Raw genomic sequence first — 23,127 nt, forward strand, 5'->3', positions numbered from 1 at the left:
GAACCTCCACTCTACCAGCACAGCGACTGTTACCACCAACCAACCTTACATTCATTGCATCTAAGAGAGAAGGGAATACAAAGAACGAGAGAAATAAAATAAACAAAAATCCATCAGTGTTTACAAGTTATTATCCTCAGGGGTGTAACTACCAGTAATGTGAGCAATCGTTGACCTGTTCTTCAAACAAACCTATTGTGACGAGTGGGGCGGGGCTGAGAGCCGTGGGAACGAGGCGAGGCCGGTGGAGTGATTGGAGATTAACGACACCTGCTCGACCCACGGGTCTCGAGTCCCACAGAGGAGATGGAAGGATATAAAACTGGAGCGACGACAGTGAAGGACGAGAGAGGACCAGGCCTGGGCTTTATTTTATGTTTGGTTTTTATTTGTGCGCGTCAGTCGTCTGTGAGGGGCTGACGCGCGGTTTTGTGTTTATTTTGTCATTAAAGTTTTGATTTGATTGTCCGCCGGTTCCCGCCTCCTTCTTCCCGAGATTATGAAGTTTTATTGTTACACCTATTTTATCAGTTTATTAGACTTAAAATACAAAGCATATGGAAACGTTTTGGGGCCATTTTTATAAACTGAATGCTGTAATGAAACCCAGTAGTGCACAGATAACCACAGATGGCTTTTGGATCTATTATAAAATTTTTACGTACTTAATCTCTAATCACTTAGAGATAAAAAATGCTTGATTTTACTGATTTAAATGCCTAATTTTACTGATCTCATCAGCTGCTTCTTTACAGCTGTATCTCATGATAATTACTTGAATACTTTAGAAAACTGGGTCAATGATTATTAATTTATCATATATGTAGAATTATTAAGCAAAATATGACATTTCAGAATAAATAAACATGATAAACAAAAACATTCAATTTTACGTTTTTGAAAAGATGCCTTGAGAGCACCAATTTGGCCAATACGGTAGGCTACAACACAATATTACAGGATTATATATTATGTATCTGGAATTAATTCTTGTAAGATGGGGTGAGGTTGTTGGGCTGTCAGGGGACCACCAAGTATTTTTACACTGGGTGTCATACAACCCAAGTTAAACTACTGATTACTCTCATGGTAATCTAACTCTTACCAGCACACAGAAGCCCCTGGTGATCATGAGAACAGTCCTGCTTGTGTGATAACACTGGACAGAAGTGGATCTGAGACTCATTTCCTCTGCACTGAATCTCTTGTGTCCACATCGGAGCATCTCCTTTGTCAAAAGCAGCTGCTCCCAGCACCTGTACAGGAGCCCCACAGTCCATCTCTCTACACACAACCTCTGCATCCTGCTGGTCAAAGACAGCGTCACACACTGACATCCACGTCTGATCATGAAGTATCTTTAACCTCCCAGAGCAGCGAGATTCTCCAACCAACCTGACACCTTAAGAAGTGAGAGCAATAAATTACAGAAAGAAAAAAAAACTAAATGTATCTAAAATAAATAAAAAACTATTATAACTTTGTATAATATAATATTATTTAAGTCTTATTACCAATGCTTACAGAAAAAGATTTTATGTACATTCAAATAATTCACAGATCTTATGGAATATTTATATATATATTTTAATGTACATAAACTATTGATATAGGATGAACATCAGGCAATACATTCTTTGTTACTGATATAAAGTAAATTATTAGAAATAATGTCATTAGTGGTTGACCATAGTTGGTACACCCATGGACATCCACAGTCAATTTACTGAGAAGAAGAAAAAAAAGAAAAAAGAAGAAGCTCATATCTGATTCAAGCAGTTAGAATGCATATGTATTTATGATATGATTTATGAAAAAAGTGTTTAGTGGTCTTGGGCTGGTACAACAAGATCTTTTGAGGAAGAACAAATTATTGATTTAGTCGGATCTGGATAGGAGTATATTATTGTGGCATCATCTATTGCATCTTTACCCACCACTAAATATCCTGTAAAAATAAATGAGCATTGGTTTATCATGGTTCATTTCATGACCTCTTACAGTATCAGTAGGCAGTTTATGCAAATAGTCCAGCTCTATGGGATTAGTCGATCATTAAATCACCACTTCTTAGATTCTTTTTGTTGTTCAAATAAAATTTGTATAAAATTTGGGACTAAAAACTAAAGGAATGGGGATCATTAGTGCTCCACATATCTTATTTATATTTAGAAAGACACTGAACTTTGGAGCAACCCACCTGAGCAGATAACGCCAGCACCTTCATCTTGATTACAGTCATAGAAAAGTGAATCTACTGTTCCACAGTTTTTCAGTCTAGATTCTGATCCAGTACAAAATGCAATTTTCATCCCGATTTTTCCTGATCCTGGTCCAAAATCAGCACCATCCAAAGCATCTACAGGTTCTCCACAGTCCAGCTCTCTACACACCACTGCAGCATCAGCCATATCCCAACCTAGACTACACACTGTTCCCCACTGACCTCTGTGAAGAACCTCCACTCTACCAGCACAGCGACTGTGACCACCAACCAACCTCACATTCACACGGTCTAATATTAAAAAGAGAAGAATAAATATAACAGAGAGAAATAGAGTTGTGAGGGCAGAATCACACAAAGAGAGAAATAAAACATACAGAGTGTCACATTTTTTGACATTTTAGTGATCTAAAAGAAATCTGCTCTAACCTGCACACACTAGGTCAACACTGTTGTCATGAGAACAGTTGTTTTTGTCTGATGGTGATGTTGGACAGAGGTGAATCTGAGATTCATTTCCTCTACACTGAATCTCTTGTGTCCACATCTGAGCGTCTCCTTTGTCAAAAGCAGCTGCTCCCAGCACCTGTACAGGAGCCCCACAGTCCAGCTCTCTACACACAACCTCTGCATCCTGCTGGTCAAAGACAGCGTCACACACTGACATCCACGTCTGACCATGAAGTATCTCTAACCTCCCAGAGCAGCGAGATTCTCCAACCAACCTGACATCTAAAAAAATAAAAGGTAAGAAAAAATAAAAACACTTAGAATGAATGACTGAAATCATACATTACTTTTTTTCTTTTTAATATATGAAGTTTTAGGTTACCTGAACAAATGACTCCAGCACTCTTACCATGACACACACCATTAAAATCACATGTGGTTGATCCACACTTTTTCAGTGTGGACTCAGATCCAGTACACTCCGCATCACTCATCCAGATTGGTCCAGTTCCGGGTCCAACTTCAACATCAGTCAGAGCATCTACAGGTTCTCCGCAGTCCAGCTCTCTACACACCACTGCAGCATCAACCAAATCCCAGCCATAACCACACACTGTTCCCCACTGACCTCTGTGAAGAACCTCCACTCTACCAGCACAGCGACTTTGACCACCAACCAACCTCACATTTACTAGGTCTGCAGATGTAGATGCATGTGAGAACAAATAAATAAATAAATAAAATTCAAGGACACTCATCAAAATTAAATACATTTTGCCTTTGAGTTGTCAACACATACCAGTGCACAGTAGTGTAATGCTGTTTTGATTTGAACAGTTGTATTTTGGTGTAAATCTGAATGACGTTGGACACATATGAATCTGCGATTCATTTCCTCTGCACTGAATCTCTTGTGTCCACATCTGAGTGTCTCCTTTGTCAAAAGCAGCTGCTCCCAGCACCTGTACAGGAGCCCCACAGTCCAGCTCTCTACACACAACCTCTGCATCCTGCTGGTCAAAGACAGCGTCACACACTGACATGGTCATGAAGTATCTCTAACCTCCCAGAGCAGCGAGAACCTCCAACCAGCCTGACTTCTAAGAAGACAGATAATGCCACAGATAATGTTGTTTTATCCCAACTGAGCATGACTTTATACAATGAAGAAAAAAACTTAATGGGACTTGCTCCCTAAACAAGCTACAGTAGATATGCAATTATGTACAGTATGTGACTGCTTTAATTTACATATTATTATTCTGTCCCAAACAAACATTATGGTAACCTGAACTAGGATGACTATAATAAAAAAAATAAAAATAAAAAATAAAAAAAAAACCTCTACAAATTTCTGCATGTTGGAACAAATGAAAATATAGTAAAATTATTTAGCCCAAACAAAAATTATTTGTCATGCCCATTGAAACCGGGGGCACATGTCCCCTCAGATTTTTGAGCCAAGTGGATTTTGAATGCAGCTTCCAAAAGACACAAAATAAAAATATCCATATAATTTTTATATATATATTTGATACAATCACAACGATTTGATTATATTTTTCAGTGCATCACATAACCAGCTACTAAATTCAGATCTGCATTCACTGGTTGGCACTGAGCCAGAGACCGATGAGGGCGCGCTCACTGACTAAATTCTGCTCTCTGTCGAATTCTCTAATCAGAAACAATAAAGTGCAGATGTGCATACAAATGTAAAAGATTAATTTCCAAAGAGTAAGCAGCTTCAGTAAATATAATGGGAGTTTTTGTGCTTCAACTCTGGCTAGATTGAAGTCAGTGACAATATTACTTAACAATGTAAATGTTCTTTGCTCTATTTCTGTCAAAGTGAATGAAAGTGTTATAATTAGTTGCTCACAATGTTTTTATTATTATTATTATTAAATTCACATTAAATGCAACGTCAGTCGTATTTAAAATATTTTATGGCATGACACCCTTATCTGGTACAAACATGATCTTTAAAGGTACAAAATGCATTTACTTACACAATATTTCATTATATACAGTACTGTAGTTAACCGTTTGGGAATATTTTAAAAAAAATTTACGTTTATAACTATGAATGAGCATCATTATTTTCATGCTAAATGTCACTGGTTATTGATGCACACAGGTGGAATAAATGCATTTACACAGGTATAAGATTCTACATTTACTCTCATCTGCATTTTTAAAAAAGAAAAGAATATCAATGATGCTTTAACTGACAAATGGACGTTTTATATTTTATAGTCTTTGTTACTGGGTCAATCCATCTCAAGTAAACTAGGTTACTTGACCATTTATTTTCTTTACTTTTCTTTTATCTCTTTGCGCTACACAAAGTATATGATAAATGCACATAAATGCAGCCTATGCAATCATAAGAAAATTGAAATAAGACAACAAAAACAATGTAAAAATCATAATGGTTCCAAACTGTTGACAAGTAATGTATTAAAATGTAAATGCTTTAACATTAAAATTAGCTCCTCTTTCACAACAGTCTCATTTCACCACTGCTACACCCTATCATGCTAGGATGTGTTTCTTTTTAAATTTAACACACACTCAGAGCTGCCATTGACCACCAATTGTCTTGAATGTATCCAATTAAAGGATTGTTTGTTTGTAATTTCATAAAAATTCTGTAAACATTGCTACATTATTTCCAACGCAACTTTCTGAGGACTGTGTTGAAATCCAAAAAATGCCTTGAGTTTTCTGAGGAGTCAAGGTTAGGGTTAGGGTTAGGGGATAGAAAATTTACACTATAAATACCATTAGAGTCCCAGTAAACCTGATATACAGTGTGTGTGTAGGAAAGAGAGAATACTGAGAGAGATACTCTAAAAAAAAAAAAAACTCTCAAAAGCTTATTCCAACCTTCCTTGAACTGTGCGAAAAGGATCAAATTCTGGTGTTACTGGAAGAGAGCTTTTATGCATTTAATAACTCACACTTCATTTTCATTTAACCCCTTGGTAAAAGCATTGGAGGCTTGGCTGTTAGGGCCTTGAGTTATTCTCACTTTCGGATATTCTTTTTCAGAACAAATGTTGCTCTAAAAGTGGGCAGTCAAACACACTGGTGCATTCGTTCTTAGCTCGTGGTATGCAGTGATTGTCAAATAGTCAGTAAATAAACAGAAGAATCTGAAAAATCAACTAAATATAAAAAAAAAAAAAATGTTTATAAAAACGCTAATAAGCCAACATTGAAATCGAGTAAAAGTAGGTTCTTGTGATTACAAATTAAGTAAAAAATTACAGTAAAACTATTGAAAGTGCTTTTTTGCCCAAAACGTTACTCAAGTTAATGTAATCAAAATAATTAACCGTTGCATGTATCTGAAGTATAATAAAAAAAAAAATTACAAAAATAATTAAATGAACCCCATTGTTTTTAGGAAAGTGGAACATATGTTCCTCAGTGATGACAAGGTTTTTACCTGAGCAGATGACTCCGGCATCTCTAGTATGATTACAGTAACCTTTACCCCATCCTCCTGACCTACAGTTCTTCAAGGTGGACTCTGAACCAAAACATCTGACGTGACCCATCCAGACTGGCCCTGATCCTTGTCCAAAATGTGCATTAGCCAGAGCATCTACAGGTTCTCCACAGTCCAGCTCTCTACACACCACTGCAGCATCAGCCAAATCCCAGTCATAATCACACACTGTTCCCCACTGACCTCTGTGAAGAACCTCCACTCTACCAGCACAGCGACTGTGACCACTAAACAACCTCACATTAACATGGTCTGTATATTAAACATAAAAAATGAAAGAGAGAGAGAGAGAGAGCAAATTGTGACTTATTTTAGGATTATATTGTAATTTAAAACATCACACTATAATAAAAATATTTAAAGCAAGTAATTTATAAACACAATATTTCTGAAAGTAATTCTAGTAACAGTTACTAAAAACAGGCTCCAATTACTATTTTTTTAATGCTGTACTTACCAGCTGTTATGAGTATTATAACTGCAAACAGTAAAATGAGTGTCAGGCATCTCCCCATCATCCTCATCCTCAGCATGATTAACTCAACACCCAGTGTACAAGCTTCTCCGCTCTGATGATACAGAAGTACAGGCATCCTCTCAGCCCCCTTAATGAGAGAGAAAGAGGCCCAACACCCTCCAATCACACTCGCTATTACCTTATTAGACACAACAGAGGAAATCATCAAACAACTTCAGTGACAAATCAGACGACACTTTCCTGACATTCACCATATATAACTGTCAGTGCTGATGAACTCCTCCTCCCCATACATCAAGACATCAGTGAGGGGAAACACACACACACGCACACAGAGAGAGATAAATATAAGAAATACAGGAGGCAGGAAACTCTCCAGTTTAATTACAGCATCAAAGCCAAACACCTGCAGAGACGAGATAAAAGCACAGATAAATAACTGCAAATGTCCTAAAAATGTCTATTAGTGTATTCATATGTTAGCATGACATTAACACTTACCAAACATATTAAAAAATGAATAATACAATTAATTTAAATAAACAAATAGATACAAAATGTGATTAATAAATGTTTAGCTTAAAATAGTATTTAAAAATAATTCCTGTAACCAAAGTGAAATTTACCTAATTCCACAAGTGGTTTCAGAGGGCCCACAAAAACGTACTCGGTTACTAACGTAACCTCGGTTCTCTCTAGAAGAGGGAACGAGTACTGCGTCTTAGCTAAGACGCTACGGGAAAAGTCTCTTTTCACGAAATACTGAAGCAAAAAATTATCCTTAATTTTGAATTTTTGTAAAGCGCATTTGCAGCAGTACACAGCCATAGGCGAGACGGCTCGCTCGCTCATTGGCTGCTCTGCAGCAAGTGCACAGCCTATCGAGCGCAGGCTGATGCAATATCAGACCAATAAGGACGCTTCGCGCCCATCATGCCACTTCCCGCCGAAACGGGTGTGGCCCAACCCTATAAAAGGAGCTCGAAAAGGCTGACTCACCTGATTTATTTAATCGCCGAAGCGAACCAGAGTGAATCGTACGCACGGCAGAGAACGCAGTACTCGTTCCCTCTTCTAGAGAGAACCGAGGTTACGTTAGTAACCGAGTACGTTCTATTGCGAGAGTTCTCTCGTACTGCGTCTTAGCTAAGACGCTACGGGAACCCCATGTAAAACGCCGTGCGCGCAGGGATCACACACCGATAAACCTGAAGCAACGCCCAGGATTTACAGTGCACAGTCACCCGAGGGACTCACAGAGAGCCCAGGACAGGAGAGGGGGGGAAGCCCTCCGTCCCATATCTAGCAGCACCTGTAGATGCGGCAATACAATCATCACACAGTCGAGGCCAGGCCTGACCAATGTGGCAATGCGGGTCTTACGTAATACTGCCCATATAACAGTCGGCAGCGCATAACGCTCACGAACTCAGAATTCCCATCAGGGCCCTGATTCGGCTATACCGACAGCAGCCTTGCTTGCAAGGCGGAACCTTCAGGTTATAGAACCTGATAAATGTAGACGGCGAGGCCCAACCTGCCGCCATACATATATCCTGCAAGGAGATCCCAGTAGACCACGCCCACGACGAGGCGACACCCCTCATGGAGTGTGCTCTGACGCCCAGTGGGCACTGAAGGCCCTTGGAAGCGTAAGCTAACGCAGACATCCCAAGTCTCCCGGAAGTTCCGGGAGTCTCCCGCATATTGAAAGCGGCTCCCTGAGACCCGCATATTAGTTAAAATCTCCCGGAATCTAGACCGAGCGAGCAAAAGCGCGCATGCAAAACAGATACTGTGTTTCAAACCGTGTAGCGCACGCACGGCAGAGAGGGAGCGAGAGACCTTGCGTGTGTGTGCTAATGTGCGTGTGTGCGAAGCGCATGTAAGACAGAGAGCATCCTGATTGGCCTGTTTCTGCAAATCAACCAATCAATTGTCAGTGTGGGCGGGCTTTTATCTCTTGTCCCGAACAAAATTAATCAGTTATGTCTATCTAGAAACAGGAGCACCATTGCAGAGGGAGAGTGCCACAAAACAAAAAAAAGTAGAAGACACATTTTACGGCAGACTACACGAAAGTGTACTACTGTCTTATAGGTGTCAAACATAATGACAGTCTTGCTCAAGCATTGCCCATGGAGGGTTATATGATTGCAAAAGGCATGTTGAGATGAGTTGACAAGTTTAATTTCATCTGCATATTATTCAGGTTAGTTGCCAAGGCTACATGAAAACAACCAACTCCTTAGACCTGTTTAAAGTTGCAATGGAAAATAAATAAAAGCAGTTTACATAAATTGTATAAGCAGATTATATAAATAGTAAAAGTAATCTACATATTTAAACATAATTAACAAATAATTACATAGGCCTATAGCTTATAGAAATAATATTTTATGCTTTTATATCTGTTAGGGACCACAACATGTTAGGGAGGCTAAGCGCAGGGAAGGCTGCTCCAATATATCTCAGTTCTCCCATTCAGATAGGCAAAGTCTCACTAAGAAGGTGACTACAGCTGAGATGTATTTCCTTCCTTTTTTTTTGGGGGGGGGGGGGGGGGTACCTCCCTGAAATGACTTTTTGCAGGTTGGGATGTCTGCTAACGCTATGGCGTCAACTATCCATCTGGATAGAGTCTGTCTCGAAACAGCAATTCCCTTGGAACGTCCACTGAACGAGACAAACAGCTGCTCAGTCTGTCGAAAGACAGCAGAGCGAGACACATAAGCTCTTAAAACCCTAACAGGGCAAAGAAGACTCGAGTCTCCATCCTCTCCTGACACCGACAGGGCAGATAGGGCAATAACCTGAGCCCGAAACGGCGTGTTGAGGGACTTTGGCACATAACCGTGCCTAGGTTTGAGTATGACCCTTGAGTCATTAGGCCCAAACTCCAAGCACGACTGGCTCACCGAGAGCGCGTGCAGGTCACCCACACACTTCACTGAAGCAAGAGCCAACAAGAATACCGTCTTGAACGACAGATGCTGGAGGCTAATCGATTGGATAGGCTCAAAAGGGGGACCCTTCATGGCCTCCAAAACCACCCCGAGGTCCCATATAGGGACTGACGGAGGTCTGGGAGGATTCAGCCTCCTAGCTCCTCTAAGGAAGCGGATGACCAAATCGTTCCTTCCTATTGACTGACCGAGCGCTGTTTCAAAAAACGCTGCGATGGCCGCCACATAAACTTTGAGCGTGGATGGGGCTCTGCCCTTATCCAACAGCTCTTGTAGGAAGGAGAGAACCTCCGTCACCTCACAACTAAGGGGTGAACATCCCCGAGCTGTACACCAGCTGGAGAACACCGACCACTTCAAGGCATACAGCCGTCGTGTCGACGGAGCGCTAGCCTGAGTGATGGTATTTAGCACTCCCACTGAGAGATCAGCGGGTAACCGTTGAGCGCCCACACATGGAGGGACCACAACTCCGGTTGAGGGTGCCAAATCGAGCCCCTGGCCTGCGAGAGGAGGTCCCTCCTCAATGGCACTGGCCACGGGGCGATGCCTGCTAACCGCATCAAATCTGGGAACCATGGTTGGTTCTTCCAAAAAGGTGCTACAAGCAGTATTGAACATCTCGTTTCTCTCACCCGTTCTATCATCTGCGGAAGGAGGGAGACGGGAGGGAAAGCATAAAGCGGGCAGCACGGCCATCTCCGTGACAGCGCGCTTTCGTTCTTGGAAAAGAACGCGGGGCAGTGAGCATTTTCGTGGACGCGAAGTTCAGTAGTTCAGAGCTCCGCTCGTGATTGAGCCAGAATCAGCCAGTCGTCCAAATAGTTCAGCACTCGCATGCCTCTGAGTCTGAGAGGAGCGAGCGCTGCGTCCATGCACCTCGTAAACGTACGAGGAGCTACAGACACGCCGAACGGCAGGACTGTAAACTGGTATGCCTGGCCCTCGAAGGTGAATCTCAAATATCGCCTGTGACTTGACGCTATCTGTATTTGAAAATACGCGTCCTTCAGATCTATTGACATGAACCAGTCTCCTCTGCGAATATGCCCGAGGAGCTTCCTGGTCGTAAGCATTCTGAAACTGCGTTTCACCAATGCCTTGTTCAGCTGTCTTAGATCCAGTATGGGCCTGAGACCCCCGTCTCTCTTGGGCACTAGAAAGTATCTGCTGTACAGCCCCCCCTCGCTTTGAGCTTGAGACACAGGCTCTACAGCCCCTTTGCTCAACAGTTTTGATATTTCTGCCCGAAGTATGTGTGCTACTTCTGTTTTGACCGTGGTTTCGACGCTCGCTAAAAAGCGCGGAGGGCGTCGAAAAAACTGTAGCGAGTAGCCTCTCCTTATAATGCCTAGCACCCAATCCGAAACCCCTGGAAAAGGGCTGGATGCGAAGCGCGCTCTGTTGACTGGGCAACGGCAGCGCTTCGGTGTGCTGTAACATGGGCGTTACACCTGTGGCATTTGAGGCGGGGAGCGCGCTGATCACAGCGGGCAGATCGCTCCTCCTCGACCCCGTCCCGGTGCTTAACCGATTGAGGGAGGGCTGAGCGGGTCCCGTGGGACTCGTGATGTCTGCGAGTAACTGTGGGCTGCAAGTGTGCACATTTACTGCTTTCGACTCGCTGTCTGCCTGGGCAGAGCGTATGTGCACGGGTTTCGTTTTTACAGAAACCACGCGCCGTGTGTGACATAGTGTTTGTGGGCACTGAGGAGTGGGCACGTTTACTAATCAGTGCGCGCGATCGACTTGAGTCGCTTTTATGGGCGCGGGCCCTGTGTGAAGGGCTGTGCTTATATGTGGAGATGGGCACTGAGCAGTGGGCATCGTCACTACATTTATAGCACCATCGGCCATGGCCGGGACACCAGAAATTACACCTCTTTCGGGAAATATCTGGGTAGCCGTGATAACGGTTTTTGTATAACAGGCTTGCGCATTGCAAAAGACGCTGAAAGAGTCACAATCCCTGGAACTGAAACAGCGGCGCGCTTAGGTGAGAGTTCGGCCGCGGTGACTCGTACACCGGCGCTTTCCTAGGATGGCTTCGGGGCTCCCGGCCTCACCGTAATCCTCTGCCGCGGTCCCCGCGGCGCGGGGCGACGGCCGGTAGAGCGAGAACGGGGGTCTCGAGTTGCGTTGCTGAAGCTGTTGTGATAACGGCTTTTGTGTGCAGGCAAGCGGGCAACTGTGCAGGCTTGCGCGTTGCAGAAAACGCTGAGACAGTCACAATTCCTGGAACTGAAACAGCGGTGCGCTTGGGTGAGAGCTCGGCCACAGCGGAACTCGTACACCGGCGCTTCGATGAAGCAGCCATCGTGTGTAGTGCAGACGCAACCTGCTCAGAAGCAGAAAAGATTCGTGCGAGCAGAGGTGACATCATGCAGCAGGCTTTAGATGGCAACACCGCTTTCGTCCACCATCCAGCAGAGGGCGGACAAAGGTGCGTTGCTATCGCCTGTTCCACCAGCGGAAGTGACTGGTAGTTCCTGTTTTTAGCATCATCCAGTTTGGAGAATGCTAGTGAGACAGACGAACGAGTTCGCGCTGAATATGGAGCGTTCCAAGCCTTTGCCACCTCTTCGTAAAGCACAGGAAGAAATGAGGCGGGCTTTGAGAAGTACGCCCATCCGAAAGGAAAATACCATCCAGCCGGGAACGAGAGGGGGGGCGCTGGTGCAGACCACTCGAGGCTGAGACTCGTCGCGGCTAGCGTGAGCACTCGCCTCGGCTCCTTCTCGATGTCAGCGCGTTTGCTGGGCTTCTGAGCAGAAGGCGCGAGATCCTCGGAGCTCGCCCAGCCCTCACTGCCCGAAGCTAGCATAGAGCGTGTGTCCTCTAGGGAGAACCGGCGAGCTCGGTTGAGCTGAAGATGGTTCCGGAATCCGCTGGAAGCGGCGCTTTTACGGCGCCTCAGCGCAGCGGAGAATGCAGGCTCAGAGAAAAAGGCCAAGCGAGTCCTCAGAGTCACCATGGCAACAGCTCGCAGTGAGGGCATCCGCCGTCAGCGAGCGGGAGCGCTGCATGATCTTCACCCAGGCAGGAGACACAGATGACGTACCGGTCTCCCTCGCTGAGTGGTGCTCTGACAAGCCGCAGGAAGGCATCTTAAAAAAGACGCAAGCTCTTTTACGAGTGTGTGTCGCAGGGCGAACACACACACAAGCATAAAGAACAGTTGGATATAACAGAATTGAAAGGATATGTGTGCCGGAGAGCGCAGCAGGAACGGCAGTGGAAGGCGGCGAAGGCCAGCAGCTTCAGAAGTGGCTCGTCCCGCTGAGATGCCTATCAGATGGCGCTTGCTTCCTTCGTGATCCAGCGATGCGTGAGCTTCGCTGAAGAGATGAAAAAAATCAGGTCGGTCAGCCTTTTCGAGCTCCTTTTATAGGGTTGGGCCACACCCGTTTCAGCGGGAAGTGGCGTGATGGGCGCGAAGCATCCTTATTGGTCTGATATTGCATCAGCCTGCGCTCGATAGGCTGTGCACTTGCTGCAGAGCAGCCAATGAGCGAGCGAGCCGTCTCGCCTATGGCTGTGTACTACTGCAAATGCGCTTTACAAAAATTCAAAATTAAGGATAATTTTTTGCTTCAGTATTTCGTGAAAAGAGACTTTTCCCGTAGCGTCTTAGCTAAGATGCAGTACGAGAGAACTCTCGTAAGAGAACCATAATTCTCATTGAGGGAAGATGAGCATGTTGTTCACCTCGTGGCCAGCAGAGAGAGTCGGTGTGCTCATTGTCTGCTACAGCATTCTGTACTATACATTAATCGTTTCTGAGTACTATAAAATATGAACCTGAGCTTTTGTCTTCAAGAATCTGTATGCGAGTCTATGCTGTCCTCAAGCTACTTAAAAGAACACACTGTTTGCCACACTTAAAAAAAAAAGATTACTAAATTACACTCCTACTTGACAGACAGTGAATAACTCTCAGGGCACGGGCATATTATTGCAAACCATCCAACAAACAGTTAATTTTTAACTTCCTTTCAGTGACATTTACATGCCATTGACAGAAAAGCAGTAATGATATAATAACCAGATGTGTTTTAACCATCTGTTACTAGATATTGCTCAATTATCAGTTTAAGAAGTTAAGTGTTTTAAATAAGGTGGTTTCAGCAGTTATCCAAGAACACAAACTTTATGTGTGAGATTTAGTTTTAAAACCACTCTTGTTTGAGGTTTATGTTCAGAATAAAATCAGGCGTTTAATTTTTAATTAGGCAATAAATTGTACTTTGATGGTAGGTTTCAGATGGCAGAAATGATCAATGTACAAAAACGCCAATGTTTTTGCTGAAATAATTAGTGGTTGTCAATTCTACAGCAGCAGAGAACCAGAACAGAGATATTCTTGACTAGGGGATTTATGAGGAAGACAAATTTAGTTAATGTAAACAGGTAAACATTTAACACCATTAAATTTAAAGTTACCTACAGGTTGGCCAGTTAAAAAAATCCAATTGCTTTAAACGTTCAATCGGTCCTATAGATTTTTTTTTTTTTACTGAAAATGTCTTATCAGAGATACAACCATGTTATTTTCCCTGATCATGTATTATATGTTGTGCTAACGTACAAGTTTATGTTTCAAACAGATGTCAATAAAAATGCAAATGTTCCAAATTGCAGCTTTAATAAAGAAAGAAAAAAATCATGTTGGTCATGTTGGTCCTTTTGTTCTGCAGGTGCTTTTGACCTGGACACCTTCAGCTTTTTAAAATGATCACATAAATGTCAAAATACAAAATAACATCTGAAATAACACTTTTAAGTGAAGAGCAAAAGCTGTAATATGATGTAAGGCATTGGGTGTAGTCCCCTCCCAGTTTAACTGGCTCCTCCCTCAAAAAAAAATCATAATCTGCTGTCAGAAAACGAGAGCAAATATTTGCATTGCATTATAATTTTTAAGTGATGAAAACTGGGCATGATCAGTGTTAAAGAGGTAAAGCAGGTCACAGTAACCTACCAGACGGGTCTTGCACATCTTCACTGACATTCCTCAAAATATCATACTCCAGATCTCCCTCTGATATAAAAGTGTCAGTCATTAATTACTCAAACAAATTCTCACACTGCACTTCAAAATACACTAATATATTACAATATAAAACATAAAAACTAAGTCTATATAATTTATATAACATTATAATGAACTATAGTAAAAGAAAAGAAAAACACTATACCAGTCTATTTAAAAAAGTAAAATATGAAACTCACACCTGATTTATTATTGGAGAGCTGTCTAATGATGACAACATCATCATAGCTTTCTGATGTCACCTGCAACCAAAATAAAATGTGACAAGACACATAACTTATAAAAAAATTATGATAGAAATATCCATTATACATGCATCTTCAAATATTAAAAGTAGTCATTAAAGAAATAAACCTGTAGTATGATGTGTCAGTCCAACAGTGATTACATCATCATAATTCTCTGGTGTGGCTTGTTGCTCTTTAAATGAGTTAAATGCAAAAACAAGAAAGAGTGTGAAATAAACAACAACTTGATTTTACTGTTCACAGGCTCAGTAAGTTAACTGATCCTTTTATCAAGTTACAGATTCACTGACCTGTTGAAGCTGTGGTGACATCATTATAGTAAGGTATGCCTACTACCACAGATTCTGGGGGGAGAAATTTTAAAGGGGTCATATGATGCAATTTAAATTTTTCCTTTCTCTTTGGAGTGTTCCAAGCTGTTCATGCATAGATAAGATCCCTAAGTTGGAAAGACTAAAGTCTCAAATCCAGAGAGATATTCTTTATAAAAGTTAAGATTCCTCCATGCTCTCCTAAAACACCTCATTTAAACATGCCCCCACATGTCTATGTCACTGTGTGGGGGGATTTGCATAACACCTCCCAAACGTTAATGCAAAGAAAGAAGGCATAACTTTTATTCCCGCTCTAGTATTGTTGTTGCAGCCACCGCCGTGTCGTGGAGACGCTGTGTCTTTCATTGTGAAAGCTAAACTACTTTGTTTGCATAATATCTGCTTCGTCATGCCTAGAGCTGATCCGTGCTGGTCACTGAGGAAATACATCAACGTGCTGTGGATTACAGGATCGGCTTTCACTGTGGACAAAGCAGAGTCCAGCCGGGGTCATCGCATGTGGTTGTCACAAGGATCCTTCATTGAATCCGCCAGCCGCCGCGTTCTGAAGCCTGTCGGCCGTTCCGCACTCAAGCCCACAGTGTGTGACACTGTGTGTTTCATTGTGAAAGCAAATCTATATTGTTTGTCCTTACAAAAGAGGAGTAGAACTAGAAATAAGTGGTTAAGTTGTATTTACAACACTGTTCCAGAACTGTTCAACTCAAATATTCAGGTGTGTGCAGCACATTTTATGGAGGACTGTTTCCTGAACCTGTAGAGTAGCCTACTGGGTCTGTGCTCAAAGGCTGTTTCTTATAAAGTGGGGCAATTCCAACTTTGCAAGGACAGTCTGTTTGTAAGGTCCAGGCACTCGGCCCAAGGAAGGTATCCGGTGCTGGATGAAGGTTTCCTGCGTGTTCGGTCTTTCAGTGTGTAGAGTTATTCATTTTAGGTTAAACTCAAATCTGACTCCATTTTATCATTTAATCTGACTCCATTGTATTATTATTTAATCTGACTCCATTTTAATATGACCTCGAATTTAGGTTGGAATGCAAATTGGTGGTACGTCTGTTTCTAATTAGTAGGCCTATTCTTCTGACATTTGATTATTCTGGTTAAACTCTTTAGTTTATATTAACTTGTTCATTCGGGTGCTCATGTCGCTAACAAGGATTCAACGTAATCTAATTTACGAGTCAATAATTTCAGAGTAAAACAGAATAAAATCAAATGTAACAATTTATTATCAGTCAGGTAAATATGTATTCTGCCAATTACATATCCAATTGAAACACATCGAAGATGCCCGTGTATGTTTGTATTTTCTGTTTCTCAGGAGATCAAAGTATCTCAGGTTGTTTCATCCTTATATGTTGCTTCTTACATTTCCGTCACATGCTTGAGGTATGCAGCTAATGATAGCTGGCCAATCAGCATACACCTCACTTTTCAGAATGATGAGCTTTGTAAAACTTGAGCGTTCAGAAAGGCGGGCATAGAGGAGAAACAATAATGTACAGTATGTGGAAAAAAATGTTTTTTGAACATTAAATCACATAAACAGATGGCGTTACACCAGGGATCTCCAACCCTGCTCCTGGAGAGCTACCATCCTGCAGACTTCAGTTCCAACCCTGATCCAACACACCTGTCTGTAATTATCAAGTAGCCCTGAACACTTTGATTAGCTGGTTCAGTTGTGGTTGGAGCTGAAATTTGCAGGACAGTATCTCTCCAGAAGCAGGGTTGGAGACCCCTGCATTACACCAAATACACAATATAATGTTCTCTTTGGCAACATCATACAACCTCATTAAATAAATATTAATGACATGGTATAACAAGAATATCTATGAGAAGAGTTCTTTCAGTCTGCTGTAGTCTTTTCCTCATAATTTTTTTTCTATGTATTCAACTGTAACAACAATGAAGGGGGAAAAAAACTAAAACAAACATAGACAACTGACTTTAGATATTCCAAGATGCACTCCTATTACTTATGGATGGAAGAAAAGCGACTTGCCTCATAATCTACTATGCTATCAATGGCTCAAGCCTCTGTCACAGCTCTAAAATTATGTTTAGGAATTAGCAACAGAGGTATAAGATAAGAAGCGTTATAAATTAGTCCTACACACAAAAGCGTTTTAAAACCTCTTTGTGGTCAAAGATCAGAAATAAAATTCACCAAGCATTCATATTCAGTCACGTCTGCTAATCTGGGGCCATTGACGACCCTTCGCGGTCAAGGACCGTCAACGGCCCCAGATTATTATAGTTTCACCTTCACAGCACGTTAAACATCACTCTTAGAATCATGAATGGGGGAGTATTCAGAGCCAAAAATAAAGAGAAAGCACACATGAGGGCTTTACATGAGAGCTTACAGGAGATGACAGAGGCCATAAATCAATTTGATTAGACTTCTCTAAAAACACACGACATGGCCTTAGAAAATATTTCATAACATTCACAGTTTTACAGATTATATTATGAAATTTTAAATGAAACATTGGTAGACTCGTGGCTTTAGCTACACTATGTTTCTAAACGTATATCCTACATCAACAACTGGTAAGGGGTTAAAGGTGCTGTGAAATGATAAAACAATTATATACAAACTGAATGTTCTCTAAAACTGCTAAATATACATAATATAAATTTTGCAATGCAGTGGGATTACAACACAATGTGATGAGCAATAACCTCTGGAAAGATAAATGTAAATATTATGAAAAGGCCATGAAGGAAAAACACATTTTATTTATTTATTTATTTGTTTTTATTCAGTGTAATTGATTTAGTTTAAAATGTAACAAAACTTTAAAGTGCAACTAAAACATAGTATATAAAGCCACTTAAACCCTGCACAGTGTGGGTGTGGTATTAGTTATTTAGTCTTTTTTTGGCTTCTCCTCCACATCATCTCAGTCTGTAATTAGGAAACAGGGGCAAATGCACATATCAATATACAGTATGCCTTTAAAAAGTATTACAATCAACCCATCAATATTGGAAGTCCAGGTAAATAAGCTGTAACTCCACATCATCATAGTCTGTTATTAGAAAACAAAAGCAAATTAATGCATCAAAAATCAGGTGATTGTGTTCACCCATCTATGCACATGTACATTTGTGTAGAGACAATAGAATTAGGTCAGCCACTGTCTGTGGCTGTCAGTTTCTAAATATATATATATATATATATATATATATATATATATATATATATATATATATATATATATATATATATATATATATATATATATATATAGTACAGACCAAAAGTTTGGAAACATTACTATTTATTATGTTTTTGAAAGAAGTTTCTTCTGCTCATCAAGCCTGCATTTATTTGATCAAAAATACAGAAAAAACAGTAATATTGTGAAATATTACAATATTTAGTACAAAGTGAAACTGTTGGTGAGTTTCTATAAGCTCTATAAGCCCTGGTCGAGTGTGCTCTCACTTCCAAGGTGAATGGTAAGCCTCTGGTCTGATAAGTCATGAAAATTGCGTCCACAAGCCTTGCAAAGCTTGCCCTGTTTGATGTCCCCCAGAACAGAGCACGTACAGACAATCTGAAACTATGTGTGCACAAAATAGCTCACACTAGGCCAAATAGAGACTGGTTCTCTCTCATCAGAAGGCATATCTTGCAGGGTCACCACTTTGTCCCTAAAGGGAGCAGTGGGAACCTTGGGTCTTGCAGATTCCCCACCCTCTTGACAAAAGTGAGCACTGTCAGGAAGACTGTCTTCATAGAGAGGGCACTAAGTTCCAAATTGAGTGCCAAATTGTGCCCTGCCCTTGAGAAAGCAGATCCCTTCTTAGGGGAATCTGCCAGAGAGGAGCTGATGTTGTAACCATGAGCTCTGAGAACCAGGTTGCTCTTTTCCCAGCTAACCTCATGTCCCAATCAGGCAAGGTACTTGAAAACCATGTCCCTGTATGCATATGTCTGCTCTCAAGATCAAGCTGACATTAGCAAGTTACAGAGAAAGTTGAAATTGTGAATGCCCACTTCCCTTGAGTTGGCAAGGTCAGCATCTGTTGTTTTGGTAAGATGCAAGGTGGCACGGATAGCCTAAAGGGGAGAACCTTGTACTTGTATGCCTATCCCTCAAAGGAGAAACCAAAGTAACAGTCAGCCTTAGAAGTATTGAGACATGAGAGAACACATACGTCAGGTCTCTTGCTGTGAACCAATCCCAGTATCTGACACATGTTAACATGTGTTTCAGGGTGAAAATTTTTAATAGGAGCCTGTGAAGGGCCTAATTCAGCACCAAAAAATCCAGAATTGGTCAGAGCCCCATACCCATCCTACGTAAAACGAAATGGGGGCTGTAAACCCATTCTTCATCTCAGCTGGGGGACGGGCTTATTGTCCTTCTTTCCTCATAATGAGATAAAGAGAATGCCAATGTAACCAGGCAGCCGCCTGATGAATTGAATTGCATCGCAGAGTTGAATGGTCCTGAAGACCCAATGAGGTGGTCTGGAGCACTACCCAAGCATCCAGACACCACGCCAATGGCATCAGCGGAACTACATCTGAAGTACTGTACCTGAAATAGGGTTCCTGCGGCAAAGCTCACCATGGCAGGAAACATTGAGTCCCTCACAACACATGGTGATGGGTGAGCAACCTTGCTTTTAACATCTTTCAAAGACTGACGTATTTGGTAACAGAGTGTTCACAGAGGTTGGTCTTTCAAGTCAGACCTGACTTGATATTTCCTGTAAATACTGCAATATTTACAGAAAAATAAGGTAAACAACATAACAATTACAAAACAAATGGAAAATGTAGGAAGGGGGAGCACGAGGGATGCGCTGGACAGCCAGGATCTTTAAACTGGGTGTCGTAAGATAATTGGAAAATGTGGACCAGAGCATCATCCTCTGGAACAATGAGTGACAGACTGGTGGGCCAATGGAATATGGAACACATACAAACAAACTACACACAAACATTACTTAACTTACATATGCAGCAGCAGAAATGAAGCTTGGCTAGTCAGCAAGTCCCTCCTTCCTGGGTCGCTCATCTCTGGACCACTTTGAAAAATTAAGAGGATTCTTAGTAGTCAAATAATGAGCTGGTGGTGCCACCTTCCCGCAAGCAGATTGCTGTTATTCAGGCTTGACTGCTGGTCCAGGCTTTCATGGAACCAATGCAGTCCTCACAGGGGGCTGTCCTTCACAATGAGCAGATGGAAGTTGCTGTCTTAGGGGTACAGGGATAGAACCAGAATGACAAGGCAGCATATGTCTGCTTTTTAACTGTCAAGAATTGCTAAGCAAAGGAATCAACCTGTGAAATGGGGGCATCGAGAAAGAACCCTTTGCATGCATGGAAGAGAGAGTTTCACACCCAAAAACCAATCATTCAACCGAGATTGGACAGGGTGAAGGATTCTACTTAAACCTGATGCTCTCTGCTGCCCAGATAAACACTGCCGTCATCTCAGCATCAGCCTAAGACTAGTACACAGCAACCAGAAGTGCTGGTTTAGTTAAGTCATCCGCTGCTGATTGAATCCCGAATGAGAAATCAAATCCGTACTGATGCAGGTTCTCAAACTCACTTAGAATCTCTACTGGAGAACATGTGTGGTTAGAGTAAAGAGATGTCCACAGGAATTCATCTGGTGGAACTGCTCTTGTAACATCTCTTTGCTTTGCTTCAGTGCTCTCATCGATGCTTTTCACCCAGAAGTAGAAGGACCAGTATGACTTGTGGTCTTTTAAAAAGGAACACGAGGCACAACGTGCCAATAGCCATGTCCTCACAAGAAGGACATAAACCATCCAATAAGCTATAGCTATATAGCTATAGGATGAGTGAGGCCCAAACACTTAGCACAGCAATCTTCCTGTCAGAGGATGGTAAGATTAAGAGATGAATAAACTGCAACTAGAAGGACAGATGGAAAGGCATGGTGTGCAGTACAATCTGACTGTGAATGCTCTTTTAAAGAAATTGTTCTTTTAGAATTTGCTCTCAAGGATCTCCGTTGAAGAACCCAGGGACACTCTCACTACACTTATTTGTATATGAGAAAGGGAGAGACCACTGCCTGTGACATAGATCCATCTACAAGCTTTTGGAGAGGTGAATGAAGTGCTGCTTGTAAGGGACACTGCATTGGCTCGGAAGAACAAAATGACTGAGCAAATGCCACACTGGCCTATTTATACCCGGATATCTGGGGCGTGGCCAGCTATGCAAATTTTGTCTGCCAATTTCATTGACCTTTTCTTGATAATGTCAGAGTTAATGGGGCTCCCAAGTGTGACCCCCTGGTGATGGAACTTCATCACAACTGTATTCATTCAAAATTATCATTGTCTTGACTATTGAACTAGGAAACTGATTGAGATGCACCCTGTTAGTAAAATGTATGATATTGCTCTTATGTGATTTTAACTCACCAGCACAGAACAACCCCTGGTAATTATCATTCAAACAACTGTTTTCATGAAAGGATGTTGGGCAGAGGTGAATCTGAGATTCCTTTCCTCTACACTGAATCTCTTGTGTCCACATCTGAGTGTCTCCTTTGTCAAAAGCAGCTGCTCCCAGCACCTGTACAGGAGCCCCACAGTACAGCTCTCTACACACAACCTCTGCATCCTGCTGGTCAAAAGCAGCGTCACACACTGACATCCATGTCTGATCATGAAGTATCTCAACTCTCCCAGAGCAACTGGAGTTTCCAATTAGTCTGACACCTGAAGTATTAAGAAATAGGAAAGAAGTAAGTGCCCAAGATTTTAAAAACGCTTAAGGGCAGTGCCCTTAACACATACTAAATACACACTATTCAAGGCTTAGTGTATCCCATACTGCATCATGTTCTGGAAATAAATCGTGAGACTTTTTTGCCAAGATCGTGTGAGAGGTCACAGAAACCTTTGCAATGTAAGCTAAATATTAATAATAACATGATATTACATATAATTTGGTAGTAAACAAAGTGCTACATGTAGGGACCAGGAGATATTTAGAAGTTGATTTTAAAATGATTTGAAAAGTATTTAAAATTAAAATAAAGCTATGTAAACACTTGCATTTTTACAATACTTTATAAGTCTGTCCCATCAGGTAATGAAAAGTTTGACACACTTTTGGTCTTCATCCTCACTTGAACACTTGGGCCAAATACAGGGAATATGTCATAGGAGGAGTAGTCAAGTAGTCAAGTGCAAAGACCACAAATGTGGGTATTTGGACAAGGCAAGTATCTGTCTGGTTTAGGGGTGGGTTTATTTTCAAATCAACCAATACAGTCTAACATGAATGACCAAAAGGGGAAGGCACAATGGCAAAAAGATGAGTATGCCCCCTTCATTTAGGGGATTACTTTACTGGCTATACAGCTCTTTTCATGCATGGCTCTTTACAATATAATGAAATTAAAAAAAAGAAAAAAAAAGAAACAAAATATCACATTTTGTGCTCCACAGAACAAAGTCATAGAGGTCTGAAAAGAAATTAAGTAAATGAGACTGAATTAAAATGTTTGGGTGAACTTTAAAACTTGATTATCAGTGATGTAAAAACAGGGTAGGTTGGAAAGCAGCTTACCTGAACAGATGACTCCTGCATCTTTATTATGATTACAATCATAAATACCCCATTCTACTGCTCCACAGTTCTTCAGTGTAGATTCTGATCCAGTACATAACATACGATGTGTCCAGACTGGTCCTAATCTTGGTCCAAAATGAGCACCTCCCAGAGCATCTACAGGTTCTCCACAGTCCAGCTCTCTACACACCACTGCAGCATCAGCCATATCCCAGTCATTATCACACACTGTTCCCCACTGGCCTTTATGAAGAATCTCCAC

General features: G+C 41.6%; 1 protein-coding gene across 1 annotated transcript; it reads right to left on the bottom strand.

Moving 5' to 3' along the window:
- Positions 1–952: 952 nt before the first annotated feature.
- On the bottom strand, positions 953–23,081 carry LOC132105654 (soluble scavenger receptor cysteine-rich domain-containing protein SSC5D-like). The gene is made up of 2 exons (XM_059510940.1): positions 22,863–23,081; positions 953–1,402 (listed from the first exon to the last, which is right to left on the bottom strand). The coding sequence occupies exons 1-2, from the start codon at positions 23,071–23,073 to the stop codon at positions 1,095–1,097; spliced, it is 519 nt and encodes a 172-aa protein (XP_059366923.1). The 5' UTR covers positions 23,074–23,081; the 3' UTR covers positions 953–1,094.
- Positions 23,082–23,127: the final 46 nt, after the last annotated feature.

Source organism: Carassius carassius, chromosome 26 (genome assembly GCF_963082965.1).
Source record: "Carassius carassius chromosome 26, fCarCar2.1, whole genome shotgun sequence".
Lineage (NCBI taxonomy): Eukaryota > Metazoa > Chordata > Actinopteri > Cypriniformes > Cyprinidae > Carassius > Carassius carassius.